The following is a 26,036-nucleotide window of genomic DNA, read 5'->3' as shown; positions in this document are numbered from 1 at the left end:
GATGAATTACTACAACACACATAAATCAACGTATTATGACATTATTTTTGTTAAAATAGAATATCGAGTGCCTTGAAATACCATTGCGTGAATTAGACGCATTTTGAGAGAATTCATAGGTGACGTCTGAAAGCGCCAGTAACCAGGCTCTCACTTTTTTTTACACCACAAACAAGTTCACTATTTCTTACAAATGACCGCAGCGATGACATTTCAAAAAAAAAAAATTAAAAAAAAATTACCACAGGCCTCTCCAGCGCCTGCCCAGACCTCTTCGCCCGCAAAGTAACATAATAGTGCCCACGTACAGTCTTACCTAGCACGGTAGCACCTACTTCGTCAATTGGTTCTTGGCACTATGAAACGGCGCCTTGGCCTGGCGGAGTTGCAGTTTTGGCTGCGCAGTCCCCATGTTTGTTTTTCTGTGCTGCCCTCTGCCATTTTGATCGGGGCTGAGACTACCAGCACAACTGATATATCCACAATGAAAGTCTGAGAGATGAATAAGCGCTTCGTGAATTTACCGCTAGAGAAGGTGCGCATGCGCGGTGGCATATTCGTTTACCTCAACAGCACCTTGCACTCCTCACATCGCACTTCTTGATGAAGCCATCCTGAAACAAGGGACACATAGAGGAATTCTTGCTTGGTCATTGGCTGAGCGCTGATGATGTAATCACTGACATCATGCTACATTATCGAAGTTGGTGTAGCCCGACAGTGAGCTACACCTACACCTCTTCGCTGAGAGTTGGAAGGCTGAGTGAGAAACCAAAACCAGCCGAAAGCAGGTTGTTCTATACCATGTAACCTACTGTATACAGCGCTTACAAAAATTTTGTAGCAGCATGTTCATGTCGTACACATACTGTTATTTTTACAGTTAAAAATCTTGGAGCTCGGGGTTGTCTAATGGCCTTTCAAGGTAAGCCTGTACGGCCCTCACCTTTAAGGCTTCTTGTTTCCATGATGAGGCCTATCATTCGTGAGGTCATGTTTTTGTGAAAAAAATGCATTGTAGTGGACACAGGAAAATGGACACTATCCTGTGTGGATACGGATGTGTCTCACGAGATGGTTTTTCTGTGCAAAGGATGCACTGCAGTGGACACAGGAAAAGGGCCGCTCTCCTGTGTGGATACGAATGTGTCTCACGAGACGGTCTTTCTGCACAAAGGATGCACTGCAGTAGACACAGGAGAAGGGGCGCGCTCCTGTGTGGATACTTTGGATGTGTCTTTTGACGTCGTTTTGCTGCACAAAGGATGCACTGCAGTGGACACAGGAAAAGGGCCGCTCTCCTGTGTGGGATACGTATGTGTCTCACGAGACTGTCTTTCTGCGAAAAGGACGCACTGCAATGGGCACACGAAAAGGGCCGCTCTCCTGTGTGCATGCGGATGTGTCTCACGAGGCTGTTTTTGTGCGCAAAGGATGCATTGCAGTGGACACAGGAGAAAGGGCGCTCTCCTGTGTGGATACTACGGATGTGTCTCTTGAGGTCATTCTGCTGCACAAAGGATGCACTGCAGCGGACACAGGAAAATGGACGCTCTCCAGTGTGCGTGTACATGTGTCTCACGAGGTCAGCTTTTCCGCACAAAGGATGCACTGCAGCGGACACAGGAAAATGGACGCTCTCCAGTGTGCATGTACATGTGTCTTACAAGGTCGTTTTTCTGCACAAAGGATGCACTGCAGCGAACACAGGAAAATGGACGCTCTCCAGTGTGCGTGTACATGTGTCTCACGAGGCTGTTTTTCTGCACAAAGGACGCATTGCAGTGGACACAGGGGAAGGGGCGCTCTCCAGTGTGCATGTACATGTGTCTCACGAGGTCGTTTTTTTGCACAAAGGATGCACTGCAGCGGACACAGGAAAATGGACGCTCTCCAGTGTGTATGTATGTGTGTCTCACGAGGTTGTTTTTCTGCATAAAGGATGCATTGCAGTGGACACAAGAGAAGGGGCGCTCTGCTGTGTGGGTGCACACGTGAGCCACCAGCTTGGACTTCTTAGCGAATGCCGCTGGACACAAGTGGCACTGTAAGGGGGGCTCTCCCATGTGTTTCTGAAGGTGTCTGCTCATAGTCAATTTGTCCAGGGTCACATAGGTGCACTGCTGGCAGGACTGGAGTCGGCCTCGTACGCATGCCAAGGAAGAGGACCGTTCCAAGGACGCAAAAGACAAGGAGCCTGCAAAGCCATCGAGAGCGCACAAAAGCAAGGGATATTATGTTTCATACACTACATGGAACTAGACTAGAGCAGCAGGCAATATACAAGGGTTGCTCCACATGTAAGTGAAGTGGACGATCACCTTGTCTCACACAAACCAAAGCTACTGTTACGGCAACAGTGCACCAACACAGCAAGTTCTGCAAAAATTCCCACCCTGCTGCACATAAACTTTATGCTTAATACATGCCAACACCAGGTGTCAAAAAATTAAAATCTGATTTAGATGCCATTCTGATGCTATATCGAAAGAGTATAAAATGTTAAAATGTGCGCCAACGAACACTAACCACTAAAGTACTTACTGTACTTCTGTTTTCAGAACCCATAGAACCCATAGAAGTGTCCATAGAACACTGCACAGCCATAGAACCACTTCATATTCGAACACATGAAGCAAGCAAAAGAAAAAAATACATTTATAAAGGTTACAATGCATCAACGTGGTCAGAATTACCAAGCACATAACGTGTATTACACAACGAACTCTTTCTTTATATTACTGCCACAATTTACACATTTCACACTAACTTGTCTATACTGCTTCAATGAAAGCATTTGATACCAGGAAATACAAAGTCGCGTAGTGACCAGATAATGTTGCAGGGATTTACACAGTCACTTTCAAATTATAATTTACAACTTACATTGTTAAATCAAAGTGCTACAACTGAGCATTGAGCAACTTATCTGCAAAACTATTTCTCTCAGCACTGCAGACACATACGTAAAACAAAAGGATGCATATTAAATGCCTCGTGTGAATCAGTGCTTAGTAAAACAATAAACATTTCCTCACGTTGATGATTCAAACTTAAATGTTGCAATGAAATCTATTATTTTTCCAATTTCAATGGTATTATAGACCAACAGTGGCAAAAGCGACTAGTCAGTATAGTCAGTACTATAATAACTGGGGTTTAACATCACAAAACCACTATATTGTCGTGAGAGGAAATGACAAACAGAAAACTCGAAGCGAACGGCTGTTTATTTCGGCCACAACAGACACTAACTTCTTCACTCTCTTCTTGCGCCACCACTAGAGCGCAGCATTACCTTCTCCCCACAAAAAAGGAGACATCGTGTTGATTCCGACTCTCTGACTAACAGGAAAAGATAAGGCAAAAAAAATGTTTTTGTATGTTGCACAGCACAAGGGCGAGATAAAAGAAATGAGAAAGAAATGCACAATGGTCCTGAAGGCAGGCTCCGCACCACGAAGTTTGTGACTTGCAGTCAACGTGAATGGTACGGCTTTATCTTGGAGACATGAACATCCGAGGAGCGTAGTCTATGGGAGTGGTGCGATGTGTCTGCTGGGACAACTTTGTAGTTGACTTCACTGAGAGGATGAAGAACTCTCTAGGGTCCAAAGTATCGGCATAACAATTTCTATGAGTGCCCTCGTTGACGTATAAGGGGTTCAAACCCAGACTAGGTCGCCAGGCTCGTATGTTATATTTCTGTGAAGGGTGTTGTATAGCGAGCATCCTGATTTAGCTGCGACAAAATGCGTAAGCGTGCAAGATTCCGGGCTTCTTTGGCATGCTGAACAAATACGTCTGTATCCGGGGTAGTCACGTCCGGCGGAGTTGGCTGCAGCATGATGTCAAGCATAGTGGTGACGACGCAGCCGTAAACCAGACTAAAAGGATCAAAGCCGGTGGTTTCCTGAAGAGCAGAGTTGTAGGCAAATGTGACATATGGGAGGATTTCGTCCCAATTCTTGTGATCCTTGGCGAGATAAATCAAAGCATATCTGCAATCGTTTTGTTAAGGCGTTCGGTTAACCCGTTGGTCTGCAGGTGGTACGCAATTGCTGTTCGACGTGTCGTAGCACTCAGCCGCAGGATATCTCGGAGCAACTGTGCCATAAATGCAGTACCACGATCTGTGATGACCACAGCGGGGGCACCGTGGTGGAGAACGATGTTTTTGGGAAAAAAAAGATAGTTTTGTCGCAATGGCGAAGCAATGAATGCGATAGCAACAAATTGGAATGTAACGCGAAGAACGGAAAGCAGCTAGAAATTTCCAGCACGTCGCTTAAGTGCAAAGGACGCACAAACACACACACAGGGCGAGCACGAACTATCAAGTGTCTCAGTTGTTACTTATTTCTGTTTGAGCGTGCTCGTTTCGCAAACGCGGCTGCTGCAGCGAGCAAAGTGACCTTCGTACGCTCTGTAACTTCAGCGCGGACATCGCGGTGAAGGCACAAAGCATACAACCTCTCCTCCTCCCTCCATGAGACAAGCGCCACGCAGGCGCGCGCACGCACCGCTATGAGCGGGACGATGACCTTTAAAGCGCGCCCCTCGTGAATGGTGTATATAAATAGCTCGCAGTTAGCATGCTGAAAGACAGTACTACTCGTGGCCTAGCTGTCTAACGCCGCGCGCTGCGGAGCGAGAAGTCGCGCGTTCGATTTCGTGCGTCGGAAAGTATTTCTGAATTGTTTTTCTTCATAGTTTTTGTTTATACACACACACACACACACACATACATATACATATACAGGAAATGACGCCGACGCCGACGGCAAAAACCAGCCGAGAGTGTCCATATAATTGCTATCGCAATAAAAGTTAGCCACATCAGAAGCAGTTGCTCGCTAAATGGCTTGTGTTGCGCAGTATCTAGACAAGTAGTCGGTGACGACAAGAATCTCGCGGTTATCAGCTGAAGATTTCGGAAACGGGACGAGTAAATCCATCCCGACCTGTGCAAAAGGTCTGTGAGGGGCTCGTACAGCCTGAAGCAGGCCAGCTGGTTTCATTGGTCGATTTTTGCAGCATTGGCAAGCTGTGCAAGTCTTGACGTACCGCCTGACGGTTTTTGTAAGTTTCCGCCAGCAGTATTTCTACTTGATCCTTGCCTGAGTATGCGCGAAGCCAAGATCCCGGACGATGGTTCGTCATGGCATGCACGCAAAATGTCGTTGCGGAGAGCAGCAGGAACAACCATGAGGTAAACAGTTTTCGTAGGATGAAAGTTGCGCTTGTAGAGGACGCCGTTGCGTAGACAGAAAGATGAGAAGTCATGCGCAAACTGACGTGGGGGTTGTGGGCAACATCTCTCAAGGTACTCGATCAGTGGTTGCAGTTTTAAGTCGTCGCATTGCTGCTGAGCCACGTTTAAGGACGTCAGAACAGAATGGCAACTGAAGTCTTCGTCATTGTGTTCTTGAACGGTCTCGACGGGTGCGCGGGAAAGATAGAAGGCGTCGGTGTGTTTCTGGCCAAACTTGTGTAAACTACTGTTATATCGAATTCCTGTAACCGAAGGCACCATCTTCCGAGACGGCCCGAAAGATCTTTAAGATTCGGCAGCCAGCAGAGAGAGTGGTGGTCACTGACGATTCGGAAGGGGCGTCCGTACAGGTATGGCCTGAATAGTAGTTCATACCACCCCCAGATATTCTTTTTCAGTCATTGAGTAGTTTTTCTCCGCAGATGACAATGTGCAGCTAGCGTAGGCAATAACGCGTTCCACGCCATCTTGATATTGCACGAGAATGGCTCCAAGACCAAGGTTGCTAGCATCAGTGAGTACTTCTCTGTCTGCTTCTGTGCCAAATTGACCAAGGGTCAGCGGCGTTTGTAGGCGTTGTTGAAGGTAGCGGAAAGCGTCTGATTGTTCTGGACCCCAGACGAAGGCGATATTGTTTTTGATGAGTTGTTGCAGAGGTTCGGCGATATTCGAAAAATTTGGAACATGAGAGCGGTAATATGCACAAAGGCCCAGAAAGCGGCGTCCATCATGCTTTATCTTCGGTATCGGGAACAAAGCAAATGCTATGGCCTTTTCAGGGTCGGGTCGAACACCGCTACTGCTGACAATATAGCCAAGGAATTTAAGCTCCTCGTATCCAAAGTGACACTTTTCCGGCTTCAGAGACAGGCCGGCGGTGCGAATGGCCAAAAGAATAGCGCCTCAAGCCGCTCGATGTGCTGTTCAAACGTCGTAGAAAAAACGACTACGCGGTCAAAGTACACCAACACGAGTGCCACTTCAGCTCACACGAAACTGGGTCCATCATTCGTTGGAATGTGGCTGAAGCGGAGCACAGTCCAAAAGGGAGGACTTTAAATTCGTAGATACCGTCAGGTGTTATAAACGCCGTTTTTGCTCGGTCCCGTTCGTCTACTTCAATCTGCCAATACACATTAAGGAGATCCATTTAATAGAAGTAATGGGCGTGACACAGGCATTCCAATGAGTCATCGATGCGAAGAAGAGGATATACGTCTTTTGTCGTGATCTTGTTCAGTTTGCGGTGGTATACACAGAATCGTAGTGAACCATCTTTCTTCTTAACCAACCCAACAGGTGACGCCCAAAGACTTGTCGATGGTTGAATTACGTCGTCATCGAGCATTTGTTTGAGTTGGTGACGAATGGCATCCTGTTCTTTCTGCGACACATCGTAAGCGTGTTGGCGCACAGGTTACACGTTGGGCTTAGTGATGATTCTGTGCTCCGTTAGAGGGTGTCTGCCGGACCTTCGAGGCAGTGGCAAAACAGTCACTAAAGGATGACAGTAGACTGAGGAGCCTTGCCCGCTTAGGTTGTTCTAATTGGCAATTGACGTTAAGGAGACTAGTCACGTCGACATCCCAGCTATCCTCTGTCGAAATTGTCGTAACCAAAGGGAATGGCGTCCGACTGGTAGCGACATGGCCACCGTCGCACACTCGCGCGGTCGTAGAAACTCTGCGGGACGCCTCGGGTTGGTGCTGGACCGCGAGCTCCTTTTTCTTTCTCCCTTTACGAGCATTCCTCTTTCCTTCTTGCCACTTCCGGTGCACTGTGTGCACTTGCTCTACTTTCCTCTCTCTTGTTTGGCAGAATAAACTAGACGTTGTTACTGAAAAGACGTGTCCATCTCGCAGAACCTGTCTCTACAATGTGGTGACCCGGACGTGATTCACGGCACTGCCGAAGTATTGTAGAGCCATGCAACGCAACGAGACGCACCCCAATACGGAAGCTACCGACCAGTACGACTGATCATGACGTCTTTGCGGTCTCTCTCCGACTCCCACCTTACTGGGACCGCAAGCCTTCGATCTGGTTCCTGGAAGCAGAGTCACAATTTGTGCTTTCTGGCGTGAGCATGGAACAACGCAAGTACCATCTCGTTGTTTCGGCACTGTCACCTGCCGCTGCCGGAGAGGTATCTGACCTGCTTTCAGGACCACCCACTGCCAGACCATAAAGCACTCTCAAGGCTGCTCTACTGGAGCGTTGTCAACACCACGCGAGGTGCGTCAGCTGGCCTTCATCTTGGATTTCTCAAATGACATACGCCACATCAGCGGTGTTGACAACGCTCCAACTGACGCCCTCAGTTGCGTGGATGCCATCACGCGTAGTCGCTCCAAAAGCTGTATCTCAACATCATTTCTGTTCAACCTCCAAGGTCTGGCTACAGCCCAACCAAACGACACCGAGCTTCAACACCTACGCGAAATGTCCACAACTCTTTAGCTCGAAGCAGTGACATTGGAAGATGTGCCAATAATTTGCAACACCTCTACAGGCACACGCAGGCCATTCCTAACCAGCCCTTTCCGGAAGAAAATATTTATGCCTATCACAGCCTTTCTCACTCCGGAATTCATGCTTCCCAAAAGCTTATTTCGTCACGCTTTGTCTGGCCGGGCATGAACGTCAACATCAGGGACTGGGTCCGTGAGTGTGCATCTTGTCAGCACGCCAAAGCTCAACGGTACCCCGTACCTCCGTCAAAGCCTTTCTTGCAACCCGATGAACATTTCGCCGTTGTGCATATCAACATCATTGGCCCGCTACCACCATGTCAAGGCTATCGCTATCTTCTCACCTGTGTCGCTCGTTTCACCCTCTGGCCCGAAGAGACTCCTATGCCCGACATGTCTGCAGCTATAGTCGCAGCAGCTTTTGTTTCCAGCTGGATATTCCGTTTTGGCTGTCCAACAACGATTGTATCTGACCATGTTAGCCAGCTGGAACCTTCCCTCTTTTCGGAGCTTCTGAAAGTTCTTCGTATTTCACACCTACGAATAGCGTGATACCATCCGCGAACAAGCAGCCTCGTCGAGAGATTCCATCGTCATCTTAAGGCAGCACTCACGGCGCACAGTTGCCCTGACAAGCGGGTTGACCTACTCGGAATTCGATTTTCTTTGAAAGAGGACCTCTCCCGTTGCAGTTCCGAGCTTGTTTACTGCAAATAATCATGATGTAGCGCAAAAAGACAAAACGGACACACACAACGACAAACCACTTCACACCTTGCTTCGCCTGCCTGCCGATTTCTTCGAAGAGTGCCACCAAGATAACAGCCACTGAATACGTCAACCAACTGTACGAGGTCGTTCGACACATTTGCCCGCAGCCTACATGCAGCCAGCCACATGTAGCATACATCGCTCAGGACCTAAAAACAGCGACACGTGTGTATGTGTGGCATGGCCCTGAGCGCGCCCCGCTTCAACCACACTACCTCAGCCCCGTCCCTATGTTGGAGCGCCGGCCTGCCAACTTGGTTGTCGACATGAACGAGACACACGATACAATCGCGGTGGAGTGACTGAAGCCAGCGCTCGGCGAAGCACCCGGACTTAATTACCTCGCCGTGGCTCCCTCCGCTGGACACGATGGCTTCTCCTCTCCATCATGCTTCCCGTCACCACCATTGCGCTGCGTTCACTGGGATGACAATTGAACTGGGGATAGCTCGTCGCACCAGGGGGAGCAATCTGTAGTGACACGGCCACCGCCGCACACCCCTGCGGTCGTAAAAACTCTGCGGGACGCCTTGGGTCAATGCCGGACTGCGAGCTCCCTTTTCTTTCTTCCTTTAGAAGCATTCTTCTCTTTCACTCTTGCCACTTCCGGTGCACTGTGTGCACTAGCTCTACTTTTCTCTCTCTTGTTTGGCAGAATAAACTAGACGTTGTTACTGAAAAGACGTGTCCGTCTCGTAGTACCCAGCTCTACAGACTCATCCAGTACCTCTAAGGAAGCTATGGCGGTGCGCTTCGCAAAATGCTTGTATTCGCCACTGACGTTCGTAACAAAAAGCGTAGCCTGGCCATTTCGGAGTCGAACGAAACTTCGAGCAATGGGGACTTCCCAATCAAGCAATAACGTGAGGTTACCTTCAGAAATGCCCGTATTTGGCTTTTCCTGTGGGCACTCAACAAGGACGAAAATGCTACTTTGAGGCGGCAATGTGTCGCAATCATCAACCATGCGTAGTGCCATGCCACGATGTTTGTTCTCAACACCCGAATCTGGAGACACACAGCGAAAGTGACGAACAAATCACGTTGATTAATTATTGCTACATATTCCTGAAGAAAATCACTGACCAAAATAACCAGCCGAGAACATTTGGGCAGTACAAGGAATGACGCCACGAAAGCCGACGCACAAATTTCCAGCCTTGCGGTGCACCTTCCTATGGGTGACACGAGGTGTCCTCTAGCGGTCAGTTGTGGGCCGTCCCACGTTGTCAGCACCTTGCATAGATGGGTTGCCAGCGAAGCACTCAGGACTGAGTATTAGCGTCCGTATCGACAAGTGCAGTCACTGGATAACAGTCGACCAAGACAGTAATGGCAGCGGACGCTCTCTTAGCGGTTTCAGAAGAAGGCGTTAGCGGGTACGTCATGAGGAGGTGGCATCGAAGGAGGATATTTGTCGGTTCGCGTGACAGTGGCCTCACCCCTGGAGGTCGCCGTTCTAGTTTCCCCGGCGTGGACATGAGCCACTGACACCAGGGGACTCAAAGGCTGGTCGAATGCGGTTTGGCGATATGGGTCAACGGGTGGTGGCAGACGTGACTGTCATTGCTGCGGGGCAGGATAAAGATGACTGCTTCCTAAGTATTCCTCAATTTCTTGCGGCCGATCACCACAGCATGGACAACGGGCATCCGGGTGGAATCCGCTGTTGGAGGGTTGCACACCAGGCCCGCAAAAAGCTGTTCCTTTACGCCTCACATTAACGGCGTATTTTCTTTTCCTCCAACATGATGGGGTCGGTCCGTCGAAACAATCGTGACATGTCTTCTACAAGCACAGCGACACTCTCGTTCGGCATTTGAAACCGCGAAGAAAGTGCCTGCTGTGCTCTTTTTTTCCATTCGGGGTTGCTGAAGGCCTCATGAAGCTGCCGGTGGAACTCCTGCCAAATGGTGAATCAAGCTTCGTGGTTCTCGTACCACACTCTTGCCACGTCTACGAGGGAGATGTAAACGTTCAAGTTACGATGATTGTCCCAGTCATTGATGGCAGCGACCCGATCGAAATGGTACAACCAGTCTTCCACATCGTCACTGGCATCGTTATGGAAAGGGATAGGTGTGCAAGGCGTGCTGATGACACAGAGTATGGCAGCAAATGGGTCATGTTCGGTTTGGGTTGCTGCAAACATTTTCCTCGTGGAACTTGCCAGGGGACCGTACTAGTGGTGGCAGACCTTGAAGGCGGCGGCTGCTTCGGTGGATATAAGAAGACCCTGGTGCACTGGCATTGGTTACTTCTGGTGCAGGACCGGCAGGCATAAGACGTCGCAGTACCCAGCTCCTCAACCAGTCTGTCGCGAGAGGAAACGACGAACATGGAACTCGAAGCGAACGGCTGTTTACTTTCGGCCACCAACAGCCACTACGTAACTTCTTCACTCTCTTCTTCCGCCACCACTAGAGCATGGCAATATAATAATGGACGTCCATAATGGAGGGCTCCAGAAAGTTTGACTATCTGGTGTTCTTTAATCTGCACTGACATCGCACAGTACTCGGACCTCTAGCATCTTGCCTCCATCGAAATGTGACTGCCCTAGCTGGGATGGAAAAGTAGCGGTCTAGACAGGGTCACATCACAATCCCAAGTTCATAATGGATTAGGATGTCAACTAAGTGTAAAACGGTAAATAATTTTGAAGAAGCTCTTGCAAAACGCCTGTGGGATTATCTAAAGGATGCAATTCTTGGTTGCTAATTAGGAGGAATGGAGACGTTTGCAACAGCATTGAGCCTACTGTTAGAGCGAGCACAAACAACAAACTACCCCCAAACATACTTTTACCCTTGACTTGAATAAAACTTGAACATTAGAAATTCCTTAATCAATTAGAATTTTGAGTATTGTAATTGAGTGACTACTTTTACAGCAGCCAATTCCACACAACTGGTTACATTTTCCAAAAAGATAAACTCCACATATAAATACGACAATACAAACATGAACACTTTATTTTGGCAGGAATTATAGAATCGAACACCTGTGCTAGTGCGATGCAGCAGCATATGGGATACAAACGTCCAGAGAGCCAAAGCTATACTCTCAGTACTTATTTACCCCTTTTAGCACTCCATATGCAGGCAGACTGCAGTAGGATCTCGATGTTGCAAATTTTGCGTGGTCACAAGAAATATTCATATATGTGAAAATTCTCATCACTGAAAAACATGTAAAACAAGCATACCAAACTGGTGCGCTGCTACGCCTAACAAGTGACAAAAATAAAATAAATAAAACTGGTGCATGTTTTCATTTATTGTTTACAGTGCAACAGCAATGTTACAGAGCATTGTGAGAGATTGCCAGTAGTTTTCAGATGTTGGTGATGATAGTAGTATTCTTTGAGGCACAGCGAACAAACATGTCAAATTACAGGACAAAATGTGCACTTTCCCCTGAGAGCAAATAGTTCCTTCACTATCTCAGTATTGTTCTCCGCATAATTTCAGTGTATGGCAGTGAACGTGACTTAAAAGACCAGTAAAGAGTCCGCTTTTTTCTTTTATATCTCCCTAAAAAATTTGCTCATTCACACGGAAGACCGCAGCGACCACCTTTGCAAATGTCACAACGCTGCGTCACAATCAAATCAAATGTCACAATCAATTCAAAAAACAACTCTCGTGCCTCTCGCCTGTGTTACAAAAGCTGGTCCCTGACTTGTCCTCTGCTGCTGCTAAGTGACCTAATGGAACCCAATGGCAACATTGGGTAACACTGACCCCCACGATTGGTCCTTTGCAATATGAAACTGTGCCTTAGCCCTGCACTGATGCGATTTACGCTACGTAGTTGTCATGCCTACCGCTTACTTGTTTACCTTGACAATATCTTGAACAGTGCTCCCACATCATGCCACCTGCAAGCAACTGACACAACCGACACGTCAGGAAGTCTTGCTTGGTCAATGGCTGTGCGCCCATAAAGTAATGGCTGACGTGAGCGTACACACGATGACAGTCTACGCAACACCTCTGAGTGGTGGAGAAGGTGGGCAAGGCAGAGAGAGAAACCGAAATGAGCTGAAATGGTTGTTTCATCCCCTGTGACTTCCTTGTTAATGGACTTATTCGCAAGAGTTTCGCAGAACGGTCACATCGGCCAAGTGCGCAGTCACTTCTACGCTACAAACTTTGGACCATGCTGTTGTTTACTGGCCCTTTAGAGTAAAACCAAACTGGCTTCCAAAAAGATAAGAGTTATAAGCACCCTTTCATACTGCTGTGTGCCCTTAGCATGAAAACCAACAAGAAATTTCACATCACTCAATCAAAAGCACATTATAACGAAAAAGAAAAAAATTACGCACAGCTTCATCTCACTTAACGCCACGACGGCTATGATCAAAGAGCGTAGCTATTTGATCATAGTCGTTGCGACGTTATGTCAGTTGAAGGCTATGTTTAGTCATAGCCTTTGGCGCAGCCTTTCGTCTCTTTCATCGAAAGCACTTGTGTTCAAGCGCGGGCTATCATTGGTGGCGTGGTGATGCGCTTACGGTAGGGAGACGTTACAAAGTACACAGGACACAGTGTTAACAGAACGAGCGCAAACTTCAACTGGTTTTCTTATTGTTCATGCGTAGACATATAAATATAAGTTCACAAAAAGACGTGGAAAGAGATAGTACACTTGACTCTGCCTATGTGACGTCCATCACGAACTCGATTTCCTGCGTTCATGATGGTTAACACTAGGCTTAGAGAACACCAGTACAACTGTCAACAGATTACCCATCCCGGGAATTTAGCTACTCACTATAACCAATGCACATGCGTACCCCAGTTCGAAAAAACAACTCTTGTAAAGCGGATAAAAGACAACAGGGAGAGAACAGTTCACGAAGCTGCTGTCACGGCATCTATGGCCGCCGAAACATGCGTCAGCGAGCCATCAATAAAACTATCTCCTGCGGAAATCGAGTTCATGATGAACGTCACATAGGCGGAGTCAAGTGTACTATCGCTTTCCACGTGTTTTTGTGAACTTATATTTATGTGTCTATGCACGAATAATAAAAAAAAACAGTTAAGCTTGCACTCGTCCTGTTAACACCGCGCCCTGTGTACTTTGCAACCTCTCCCTACGGAAGCGCATCACCAAGCCAACATGAACCAACAGCCCCTTTCGTCGCATCATTGGTGGACTACTTTTACCGGCAGAGCCAATTGTGCTCTCTTGCTCTCTTGTTACTCTGCACACCACCTGCTCTGCTCCTGGAATAGCTTCGTTTTTTGCTCTCCTCCTCTGTACCCAGCTTCACCTTGTCCACGTTGCTAGGGTTTCTTTACCAGGCTCAACTCACTACACTAGGCGTCCCTGTCATCCACTATGCTTTACCCACGCTCTCCCTCTAGTCAGGCTTCGCTCTCGCAGCAAGGCTAGAAAATGAGAGAATGATTCCCAGGGATTTCATGTCATCATCCTCATCATCAGCCTGACTGCACCCATTGCAAGGCAAAGGCCTCTCCCTCGTTTCGTCAATCAACCTGGCCCTGGGCTCTGTGCTTGCTGTGGCCAACTTATTGCTGCAAACTACATCATCTCATCTGCCCACCTAACTTTCTGCCTTCCGCTTGTGCATTTGCCTTCTCTTGGAATCCAGTACGCTCCTCCTAATGACCGGTGGTTATCTTGCCTACGCGCTACATGTTATGCCCATTTCTTCTTCTTGATTTCCACTAAGATGTCCCTGACGGCTGGCTGCGGTGTCCTCAATTTAATAATAATAATAATATCCGGGGTTTAACGTCCCAAAACCACGATATGATTATGAGAGACGCCGTAGTGGAGGGCTCCGGAAATTTCGGCCACCTGGGGTTCTTTAACGTGCACCTAAATCTAAGTACACCGGCCTCAAACATTTTCGCCTCCTTCGAAAATGCAGCCGCCGCGGCCGGGATTCGATCCCACGACCTTCGGGTCAGCAGTCGAGCGCCATAACAACGAGACCACCGTGGCTGTCCTCAATTTAAGTTGAACCCTATTTTTAAGCCTCCAGGTTTCTGCTCCGTAGGTGCATACCGGAAAGTAGCAGCTGTCAAAAACATTTTTTCTTGAGGGATAGTATTAAACTACCACCCACGATTTGGGAAAGATTGCCGAATGAGCTCCACACCATTCTTATTCTTCTAGTTGCTTCAGTCTCACGGTTCGGCTCCGCAGTCACTAGCTGTCCTAAGTAGACGCACTCCTTTACCACTTCCATTGCCTTGCTACCTAATGCAAAGAGCAGTTCTCTTTTGAAACTGTTCAACATTATTTTTCTTCACATTAATTTTCAGAATTACTGTTCTACTTTCCTAGTCCAATTCAGTAATCATGATTTGGAATTCATTCCCTGAGTTGCTCGTAAAGGCAATTTCATCAGCTAATCTCAGGTTAGCTCATAGCCCTGAGATGCTCCATATCTAAGGCCCCGATAACCTCCTGTAAACACACAGTGAAGAGCACTACAGAGATCAGGTCTGCCTGCCTTACTGTCTTCTTCACTACACCTTATTTATGGAGGACTATGGTGGCAGTGGAGCCTCTGTTGATTTCTTCTAGTATTTTTATATGTTAGTCGACGCCCTGATTCCATAGTGTCCTCATGACTGCTGAGACTTCGATCGAATCAAATTCTTTCTCATAACCTATTAAGGTAAACAGGGGTGGGCTACATTCGGCACATTTCTCTATCGCATGATTGATAGTGTGAATATGGTTTATGATTGAGTAGCCTACACAAAATCCTGCTTGGTCCTCTCGGTTGAATTTTAAGAGGTCCCAATTCTATAAGCTATTGCCTTTGTAAGCTGCTCGGCCTTTGTTCTTTAAGTACTTGACGTCCCTTTTTTTCTGAATTAAGATGACGTTAGCATTCTTTCAAAATTCTGATACCCTCACAATCAATAAATACTTTCTATAAAGGGTAGTGAGTTTTTTCTAGCAGAATCTGTCCACCGTTTTTCAAAAGCTAATTTCAAAACTGTCTTCTATCGGCTTTACCTGTTTGTGTACCCTCCAAGGCTTTCTTTACTCTGTAGAATTCTGCGCAATTCTTCAGCTACTTTAACGACCTTATTGATATTCATAGTGATGTTGCCTTCCTTGTCTCTTAGTGCGTACATCTGGTTTTTGCCTGTGCCCCATTTTCTCTTCGTAGCTTTTAGGCTTCGTCTGTTCTTTAAAGCATGTTGAATTTTCTCCATATTAGACCATCTTATGTCGGCTGCCAGTACACCTATTGGTTAACTTCAAAAGCTCTGCCAGATTTACTTTGTCTTTTGGATTTCAGGCTTTCCTGCTTTGAAGTTTATTATTCAGGTGTGTTGTCTCCTCCGAGAGGTCGCCAGTGCCCTGTCTTAACGACCACACCTCTGAATTCTATTGCACACTCTGTAATGATACTTGTCCGATTATCGTTCACTGCACGAACGCTAAGGTCAGACTACTCAGTTAGAGCCGAGGGGGGAATATGACATCGGTTCTAGAAATACCAGGGAGGAGTTATAAGTAGAGTTTTCAGAATGCAATAATTTGCGGATCTCGAATATCTTCTACCGAAAACGGTCATGGAGGAGAACCAACGGCGACACTAAAAATGAAATAGACTTCATACTGTGTCCACACTCTAACGTGAGAAAGGAACACGAGAAACTTGTACACAAGAGGCCAATTAATGAGTTTCTGCTGAGAGAGAAAGCACAGAAATTCAGGACCTTGCTCCAGAACAGATACTTGGCTCTAACCTCAGGGATTTACCTCGCCTTAAAGGTCAACTCAGACGATTTTTTTACACTGTTAAAGTAATTGTGCTTAAAGGGGTGGTGCCATCATATTTCGAGGCTATAACAAGCCTATTGTGGGTTTCCTTTGTATGCAAGGACATTCCACACAAACGTTTAGAATATATTTTAATTCACTTCCAAAGTGTACCTAAATGCCCATTCTCCCGATCGAAACCCATCGCTAGCGCGCCAACACTGACGTAGATCTGTAGGATGGGCAACGAAAGTTGCAGTGACGTCACACCAAATCTGCTGTAGTAACGTGAGTGACCTCCGTACCCCCGCCATTTCCGCAACGTACGTACCGGCTGTAGTGAACTAGAATATATTCTAGTTCACTATAGTACCGGCAAAGCATCGGTTGCTCCATCACTCGCCGAGTTTCGATCGCTTCCTGACTATGTACGTCACAGCCTTGTGTGGTCACGTGACCACGCCTCCTACACTTCTACGTCACTGCCCAACCTCGGCGCCGAGAAACCAAAACCGAAAGTTGTCCAAATCAAAAGGCGATATTAAATTATTTAGCGAGAATACATGAATCTTGGTGCGTGCATCATGCTTCCTGGAGCTATAGGTAACGCTTACAGCAAAGAACGCGCAAGCCACAAATTTGGTGGCACCACCCCTTTAATTGTTGCTGAGCTAGCTGGTTCATAACTTGAGGCTGCCTCTAATTGTGCTTCTATGTTTTTTAAGAGGCTCTTCTCACGTGCCTGATAGTAGAAATACTCGGCACGGTCCAACCCAGCACGGAGTATGAATACCGGTCATACTCAGTCCAACTAACAAATACTCAGTCCAACAAGCACGGAGTATGAAAACTGCGAAAGCTGCGAAGAGCAGACGCTCAGCTAGAAGGTGACGAAGCCGAACCAGCCGAACCATGTCTGTGACTCCCCGTGCCACGTGCACAAGCTCCTCAGAGCAGTTGGACAGTGAGAGCTGCTATTTGGACACAACTGGAAGCAAACGAAAATCACCATTCCTCATCGATAAAATAGAATACCCTTGTTCGTTTGTGATCGCCTACTTGCGCACTCTACCACCACATGGCACGAACTGTACAAGCTGCTCAAGTTCAAGTTTGTGGCTGCTGATATCGGGTAAAATGTTAATGCTAAGAAGTTTGTGGACAAACTAAAGGCTTTAGTATTGTTATGAGAAAATGGGAAAGACGGAAGAGTTTGTGGATAGCGGCGTGTGACATGGCGTTGACACGATCAATGAAGCGTGGTACAGTTGAACCCCTCAATAACAAAAGCCCTTAAACAAGTGGTGACACAAAACTTCAGACATAATTTGACTGTTGAATCAGCCTAATGGGTGCATATAGGTGCCATCTGCACAATATCAGCTACAAATACAGCGTAAAAAGTATTTTAATTGAGTATTGAAGTTCGTGAAAGTGCCGAATTGGAAATAGAAGCAAAAAGCAGTGATGTCATCGAGCGGAGCCTTTTTGTAACCAACTGTACGTCACGAGTTCTGGCCGGGTTACCGGAGGCGTGTACGAGACGGACAACGCTGGTAGGGACACCTGATGATGCATAGCCTAACCAGAGACCTACAAAATAACAATGCAGCAACTTACCCGCTTACTGACTCTGTGTAAAGCATTAGCAGTGAGATAATTAGCAACCCACAGTATTCTCATTGCTTTTTTTTCTCGACAAGAACAGCAATGCGACGGAAAAAACAAAAAAATTATTGTAGTAGGACAAAATGCAACAAAATGTCGCTACGGGTTCTGCGGCTGCTGCTACTGCTGCAGCCGTCAACAGCTCCGGTAACCAGGTATCCGCCAACGTGAGGATGTCTACAGACGAACTAAAGCTCTCTACTGCCGGGATCATATTGCGTAGTCAGTGGTGGGAATGCCTTCCAGCATTTTGGAGCAGCCACTGGAGCAGGCAAAATCTGCTTTTGGAGCAGCCACCCCTGTGTTTGGAGCAGGCACAGGCTTTTCATAAGGCACACAGAAGAAGAAAGTGTAGCCTTAATTTAGTTTAAAGTTCCCTCAGTTTACGTAATCATTTCTACATAGGCAGCAAGCTGACCAAATAAGCACAAAAAATAAACAAAAGTAGAATTATGTACAGAAGCGCTGACACAAAATAGTGAAGAATATTGCACCAACATGCTGGCTGCAGCATGAAAACTGTTCATAGCAACGCACAAATATGCCGGGTGTCTCAGCTAACTTGTGCCAAGGGGCTAAAAAATGCAATATTAGAGGCAGGTGAGTGAAATCAGTTGCGTATTGTTGACCGTCCACCTCGTGCACTACAGAAACTTTTTGTTTTTGTAATTAGTTTGTTAATTAGGATAATTAAACTAAATTGCTAAATAGTGACTTTACGCAAGAAATGGGATTTGCAAAGTTCGAGAGCGTCTTCAGAAACTCCCACTGCATTATTTATTTATAAAGAAAGTTTCACGTGTACCATTTTTTCCAAGCTGCAAGAAAAGCCTGCGAAATACAAAAAACACTGTGGCTAACGCATTCACGCGCCACGATCGTGCTGCTCTCAGCAGTGGTTTGAGCGAACGAATTCAGTTGAGGCTGCGACTACTTATCGGCCTACCACATCGACGGAGCTGGAGAGTCTCGCGCTATGCCTTTGCAGGTACGCAGATAGAAAGAACAAATGCGAGGTGATGGCCGCCGACGAACGCGCCGGTATGACTTATCGATGACAACCTTATCGCAATAAGTATCTTCAGCTGCGTTCTCGGGCACGCGTGTCGCGTAGCACTACTTTAAGCCTACTGCACGCTTTTAGCTGCTGATCGCTGCTGCCTCGTTGTGAAGGGACCGCGTTCAAGCGCTGCACCGCTTTGTAGAAACGAAAGCAGTTCGCTGTTGCGGAGCTGAGCGTTGCGGGTCGTGCACCTAGAAACCTTTTAAATGTGAACACATTCGACAGAGATCTGTCTGGCAGGGTGAAAATTCATACAAAAAAATAATAAACTCTCCAGCCACTCATAGTGCAAAGTTGCTAAAGTTAAAATTTAAAAACTACAACCTTGCTGCATTGACGATATTACGATAAACACACGCACAGGGCACAGCAAGCGTAGCGCTGTTGTAACCATAATGCACTTTTTTATTGGGCGACAACCCAAACTCGCCTCCGTCCACGGTCAGGACATGCTGTGCATCGCTTGCAGAAAGCTAACGTTGCGGCGTGGTTGCGGCGTTGCAAATGATATTGAATTGGACTGTGTCGGCTGTCACAACGGCATGGGGCTTTCGTGGCACCATTGACAAATGCAGCAGCGCAAATATGCAAGACGGCGACCATGACGTACTTCTGCTCACGAAGTGCGCTGTCCGCGAAACATTATTTTTGGCTACAAAACCACGTTGTGGCGCAGCAATGCGCCAAATTAGGCAAAAAAGACCCTTCTGGAGCAGTCTGGAGCAGTAATTTTCACTTGGCGCAGATTGGCGCAATTTGCGCAGGTTTCCCACCACTGCATAGTGGACAGATAACTGCTTCAGCCCTCCGACCTGCGTACGTGGGATTCGTATGTCTTGAGAACGCGGCGTTGCCCAATATAAATAGGAGTCAGTAAAGCGTACATCACGTCACTTGCATGTTACGCATAAACAGTGTTACTGAGCGCCAATGTTGTGATTTCACTGCGTCCTTCGTCACTTCTCAATCTGCTACTTTAGAAATGATCAGAGCGAGAATTTTTCAGTACATCTAATGCTGGGGCTACTCCAAGCCTCACGGAAAACGTCGCCTGAGTTGGACGACGATGACAAGAACAAAATCGCAGCTACCGGCGAGATTCGCAAAGTGAATCGAACTTTTCTGGCTGATTTTAACACTCCTCCCAGCTCTTTCGTCCATCACCGCACTAGATGAGCACGTAGTTTGACGATCGAGGAAACAAGCACAGTGATGCTACCGAGTACTTCTGATTTGGAGCAATTTTTGCAGCAGCAAAGTTTTCATTTCGGAGCACTTTGGAGCAGCAAGAATTTCCATCTTGGAGCATTTTGGAGCAGGTAATTATGCATCTTGGAGCACTTTGGAGCAGCTAATTTCACATCCTGAAGTACCACTGGAGAAGTACCGTAAAATCCCGAGTAAGCGCCCCCTTCCTCTTTTTGGGAGATTTGAAATGTGCGCCAATGACCGAGCAAGCACCACCCTTCCCTCCCGCCACTTTTATTTTTTTTCAACCTGTTCTCTGCTACAGAATCCTGCAGAAGCGGTTCCTAGGAACTAAAGTTCTGAGAGTCTTTCAACATGTGCGCAATGTCTTAGTACTTTTACAGTGCGATGCTTCGGGGTTGCACTATGAGCTGTTACAAAGTGTCGGAAAATTTTAAGACCGTTTTTCCTCTCTTGTCATAACACACAAAATTTCAAACGAGGATTCTCCCTGGTTCAGTAAAAACAGTAAATGCATGCGTATTCAATGAAGCATTTCTTTAGAACCACAGGTGCACATTTTCTCAGAGCCTCTTCCACCGTCATCCTGAATTTTGGTCCACGACCGAGCAAGGCCCCCCCTCCAAATCTCTTCTGATTATCTTTCCCCGTAGGGGGGAGGGGGGGCGCTAGCTCGGTATGTTACGTTGGGTTGCATTTACATTCAAGCACCTGAATAATCATGGTGGGGCTCTTATGAAGAGCTAGAAATATTTCGATTCATTGCAAACCTCATGGACAAAATTATCTCAGGAGCACTTCATATTTCCCTCAATAAGGCAAAAAAAAAAAAAAAGAGTTCGTCATGCAGTTGAGTGTTTTAAAATAATCTCTTCAGCGATCATTTTCGACACTAGCAAATAAACAGAATACTGGATCAATAAAATGGTACTTTGTCAAATAACACTTTAAATACATCTATGTGGTTATCAGCAGATGTGGCAGGCAAAGCCTGCGACTGTACAACAGTGTTTCAATGCTAAACAGTGGCACTGTCCCTAATGCACTCTCCTAACACGACTGCAAGGCGAAAAAGCCAGGTTCTTTTTCTTCTCGATCGATTGTATTGCTGGGCGCAACATGAGTCAATTAGCTAGCCTCAAGCAGACAGATCGACACTCCCTTTCCTCTTTCTGAGGCATCTATTCGATTCAATTCAATTCAATTATTTATTTGCAGGCATAAAACAAAGAAATACCAAAACTAGTTGGACCCATAGCCTTTGGCTGTGGGTCCAATAAGAGTTTTAATGTTGGTACAGCATGGTCAATCACAACAGCACATAGCCGTTGGCACAGCAGCACAAATAAGAAAGGATCATTTGAATGGATACACTTTCCTATATAGCTTTCTCACCTGTAGAATAAAGATAAGCGGATTGTTAGGCGGCCGCATTCCAATAGTGCTGCCGTGGCCATATTCCAAATTATGGAGACGACCAGGAGAGCGCCCAGACGTACGCGGCTACATAGATAGCTAGCAAGATACGTAGATAGAAATGGCGAAAGTGCCTGAGGTTTGCTAAGAAATGCTTTGCATTTCAAAGTCTGAATCAATAATATCGTCCTGTGCATCGCATCTTTTATGTCCGAGTGAAAGCATGCAAGGGCTGTCGACGATCACCAATCAAGCAGAGATTAAATGCACCAGCCATCTCCATCGTGCAACAGCACGTAAAGGACAGATGGATGGGGGAGTTGCTCAGGGAGCAACTGGAAACTTTAATCAAACGGGCACTGTTGCGTGCTACCTCAAAAGAGATCAGTAGACGGCTCGTACATTTGTACTAATTGTACTTGCTGTGCTCTCACCACTTACTTTGCATTGAAGCAAACAACAGCACGAAAGTTGATTCTCTCGCTGGAGCTGCCGCACTCCTTACGTCAGTGTCCTCTAAAGTGATGCCAGATCGGATCTTAAAGGAATAAGCTGCTAGCCTTACTTCATGTAACATTCTGATTGGTTGCTGCGGTGCCTTCGCAGCAAAACTGATTTTTTTTTTGTATCTTACGGCAAATGCTGGAAACATACCTGAAGAAACAGCATATGGTTCTGTTTGTGTAGCAATTGTTGACAGAATTTTCATTCCATTTGCTTGTGATGCTTTCTGGCTGGTTGGTAGTCGCACTTGAACCAATTTATGTGCAACATGGTTGAATTCACATGCTGACTCTGGGGATGTTTCTGCAGCCTGTCCCAACTCACAAGCCAGACCCACTGCTGCCTGATGTACTGGCTTTACTGCAATGTCATCCTGAAATAAATCGGTTTCAGTCATTATGAGTGATGGACACCAAAGATTACTGCCAAGCAAAGAAATGAAAGCCCCCTTACATGATCTCTTTCGCTACAATGACTCTGTCTTGGCCTGCGGCCGATGGTTACGTCTCCAGAGAGCAACTGTGCAGGAGTACGAAATAGTGTTTGAATAGATTCGTTACTGACAAATACACACCAAAACAGGAATTTATGGCAATTATTAAAATAGATATTTTACAGAGACCTTCTAAAAATTTAGTGAAACCACTTCTATGATTGTATATTCATCTGGTCTCACGTTTTTCGGACGCTCTACCCAGCTTTGTCTTTAGTAATTGCCATTAACATTGCTCAAAAGCTTAAACCTATTATATACTTATTCATACAGTTTTGTTGAGGATGCCTATTAGAATAATATCAGATACTGGAAGTTGTTTATCTGAATGTACTTGATTGAAAATGAAAATAAACTTGAATAGTGCTAATCAAGCTCTGCAGTTCTAGAAATAATTGTAATTCGTCTTTACGTATAGCCATTCTACACAATCCTTTTAAATGCATAAGCACTTCTACGTCGACTCAACCAGAACACTGCCTGTCTCTTGCCACGTAAGATGATCACCAAAATAATGAAATTTGAATGAAAGGAAACAATTTTTTTCTCTGTGATAACACAGCTTGTTTATATGGATGACAATCTGCATGGGAGTCATGTGACGTCACATATCGGTATTGTGATGAACGCGACACAAACAGCGCCCATTTCTGGGCCAGCTTTCCTATTATCTGCTTCTTCTTTTTCCTCTACTTCGCACTAGCTGCCCGCGTGCCTGAACCCCTGTGTTGCTCTGTGTCATCACACTCGTTTTTCGTTACGTGGACAATTAGTTGATATTTTTATTGGTGAGCACTTTGAATCTTTGGTTACTTCAGTGAGCTGAAAAATCTGAATTAAAGGGACTGACAACTGCCCAGAATATGAAATGAGTTGACTCCACTGATGTAAAGATTTTCCGTCACATTGACTCAAACCGACCCTGTTTTCTTTGTAAGAGATGGATTTATATTTTTATTTCTTCATTGAAAGTCGCGAAAAATGAGCTGTGGCGCCTCTGGCGGCAAGAACATGAATGATCTGATGAAGACGGCCACGTGACCGTTGATTGCTGTACGCGGTCGATGATTTTTTTGTTAGTATTGAAATATTGTTCCTTTCTTTATATTAAAAGGTATTACTCCATAATAATGTACATGTAGGCCTGTGTTAGTAGTATGCATGAAAGTGGCACTGCCTTCGCGTGACGTAATGATCCCATGCTCGTCAGCGCGTCTTGAGCAACTTTTCAGCGTGCTCACGCAACCGTGCACGTAGTTTCCAGGTCGCTAAGATTTTGGAGCGACATAGTTTTGCTACCTACACCTCGTCTCAGAAATGACGTGCGCTGCTACTCGGCGCGGCTGCACATATGCGTAGTGACGTTTTTGATGACTTGGCTTGGCTTGCGCATCGAGAGAGTAACGGCGCCGGGATAAGCCACCCATGACATAGGCGCAGGCAACTTTGGACGCATGCGCACACAACGCGGTACAAATGCAGGGAAGGTGTATAATGCCACATCATCTCATCATAACAGCTTTTTATTTTCAAAAATAGTTGAAAAGCTATAAATAAAGGTGGTTAAGCATAGTTACAGGAACTCCTGCGAAAACAGAACGATAGCTTTCACAAATCGCGAAAAGGGCTGGCGGCTTCGCTATCAATTCTCAGCGTTGCTGGAGGAAAGCTGCATCCGTGTTCAGAGCCCCCCAGATCGAAAAATACTGTTTGTAAAATAACTATGTACTTCTGGGATTAACTACTGCAGCTACGAACACTGCGAAGGGTGGGCTTTCTGTCGCATCGTAAAGAAATGGGTCGAGAAAAATCAGTTGTCGGTCGCTTTAAATGAAGGAGGACTGAACTTTAAAAATGAATTGCCTCAGAATAATGGAATACAATTTCTAGACATTTCCTGAACGTTTCAGAAGAACCATGTATGCTAGCAGTACACTCCTAGATCTTCAAAACTGCCGTGAAACTTCCCGTCTAAGCATTCTAAGGTTGTAAAAACTGGTCTAGCCATGTCATGCCTTAAGTCTTCCCTCAACAAGTCGTTTGAGCACCAAGTGAGTGCCAGTTTTATTGCACAGGTTACGCGTCTTTTAGAAGTAGGTTATCCTCGCACTGCAGTGGCCACTGTCGCTGGACGTTTAAAGTAGTCCGTTTTTTAACTCGGAGCATGGATGCGGAAGAAAAGTAGGCAATACATTTCATAGATATTCTTTATTTCATTGCGAATCTCACAGGCAAAAGAAAGTGGGAAATCCTGAAGCTGAAACTAACAACACCCACTTCTCGAAGACAGCCCTATGCGTGTCCGCTGAATCTGTGACTCTGCCCCCTCTTAGCAGCCTATTTGTGAGCGTTGAATGTGAGCAGGACATCCCCGACACTAATCGCGGAGGGAAATTTGTCTCTCCTTCTTGCACAACAAATCTGCCTTGCCCGAGGTGTTATTCAGCCCAGAAAGAGACAGGCTCACCTACTAGTCACGAACTTCAGCGAGGAGTATCGCCATCTTACAAGGCGCACCACGATCGCATACCTTGAAGACATTGATGACGTCTCGGATCCCTCAACATTAACTGCCCTTTCTTCGTGCGACCATTTTGCCATGGCATTCGCGAGCACTCTCGACGTAAACAAGGATCTACCTTCAGCACAACAGGAACGACTTTTGGATATACTCGATTCATTTCGAGATTGCTTCGCTATACCTCGAAGGTCAACCAGACGCCGCTTGCGAAGCATTGTATCATCACCGAGCCTACGGAGAGACCCGTTAGACAACACGCCTACACGGTGTCGCAAAAAGAACAAGACGCTATACGTCAGCAAGTCCAGCAGATGCTTGAGGACGACGTCATCCAGCCATCTACCAGTCCCTCGGCTTCCCCTGTTGTGTTAGTAAAGAAAAAAAATGGTACCCAGCGATTTTGCGTCGATTATCAAAAGTTGAACAAGATCACAAAGAAAGACTTTTATCCTTTACCCCGAATAGATGACTCCTTGGACTGTATACGGAATGCTCGATACTTTTCTTCCATGGATCTACGCAGTGGCTACTGGCAAATCGCAGTTGACGAGCGTGACCGCGAAAAGACCGCTTTTATTACTGCTGACGGCCTCTACAAGTTCAAAGTCCTTCCTTTCGGCTTATGCTCGGCGCCAGCTACTTTTCAAAGAATGATGGACATGGTTCTTTCTGGGCTGAAATGGCAGTCATGTCTTGTCTACCTAGACGACGTGGTAGTGTTCTCAGACACCTTTGAACAGCACATCCAGCGCCTACAGACAGTTCTTCAGGCAATTCGAACAGCTGGACTTTCTCTCAAACCTGAGAAATGTCATTCTGCCTACGAGAAACTCAAGTTTCTTGGTCACGTCGTGAGTCACGCTGGTATCTGCCCA

General features: G+C 46.3%; 2 protein-coding genes and 1 long non-coding RNA gene across 5 annotated transcripts in view; 1 reads left to right on the top strand and 2 right to left on the bottom strand.

Annotated features, from left to right (window-relative positions):
- The window catches only part of LOC119390670 (gastrula zinc finger protein XlCGF8.2DB), an 807,836-nt gene that overhangs the window by 506,795 nt on the left and 275,005 nt on the right, over positions 1 to 26,036 (bottom strand).
- The window catches only part of LOC125758208 (uncharacterized), a 400,853-nt gene that overhangs the window by 215,008 nt on the left and 159,809 nt on the right, over positions 1 to 26,036 (top strand). The gene's annotated exons all lie outside the window — the stretch shown is intronic.
- The window catches only part of LOC119390683 (gastrula zinc finger protein XlCGF57.1), a 250,221-nt gene that overhangs the window by 217,515 nt on the left and 6,670 nt on the right, over positions 1 to 26,036 (bottom strand). Inside the window, exons 2-4 of one of the 3 annotated variants that reach the window (XM_049415109.1) lie at positions 22,601 to 22,666; positions 22,298 to 22,520; positions 2,169 to 2,197 (exon numbers count right to left, since the gene is read on the bottom strand). In XM_049415109.1, coding sequence (XP_049271066.1) covers positions 2,169 to 2,197; positions 22,298 to 22,520; positions 22,601 to 22,666 — 318 coding nt within the window. The remainder of the gene's footprint in view (positions 1 to 2,168; positions 2,198 to 22,297; positions 22,521 to 22,600; positions 22,667 to 26,036) is intronic. The other 2 variants (XM_049415108.1, XM_049415111.1) reach the window with 2 other exon arrangements.

The sequence above is a fragment of the Rhipicephalus sanguineus genome, chromosome 4 (assembly GCF_013339695.2).
Source record: "Rhipicephalus sanguineus isolate Rsan-2018 chromosome 4, BIME_Rsan_1.4, whole genome shotgun sequence".
NCBI lineage: Eukaryota > Metazoa > Arthropoda > Arachnida > Ixodida > Ixodidae > Rhipicephalus > Rhipicephalus sanguineus.
The sequence above is the reverse complement of the archived record's forward strand: the minus strand, read 5'-3'. Positions and strand labels throughout refer to the sequence as shown.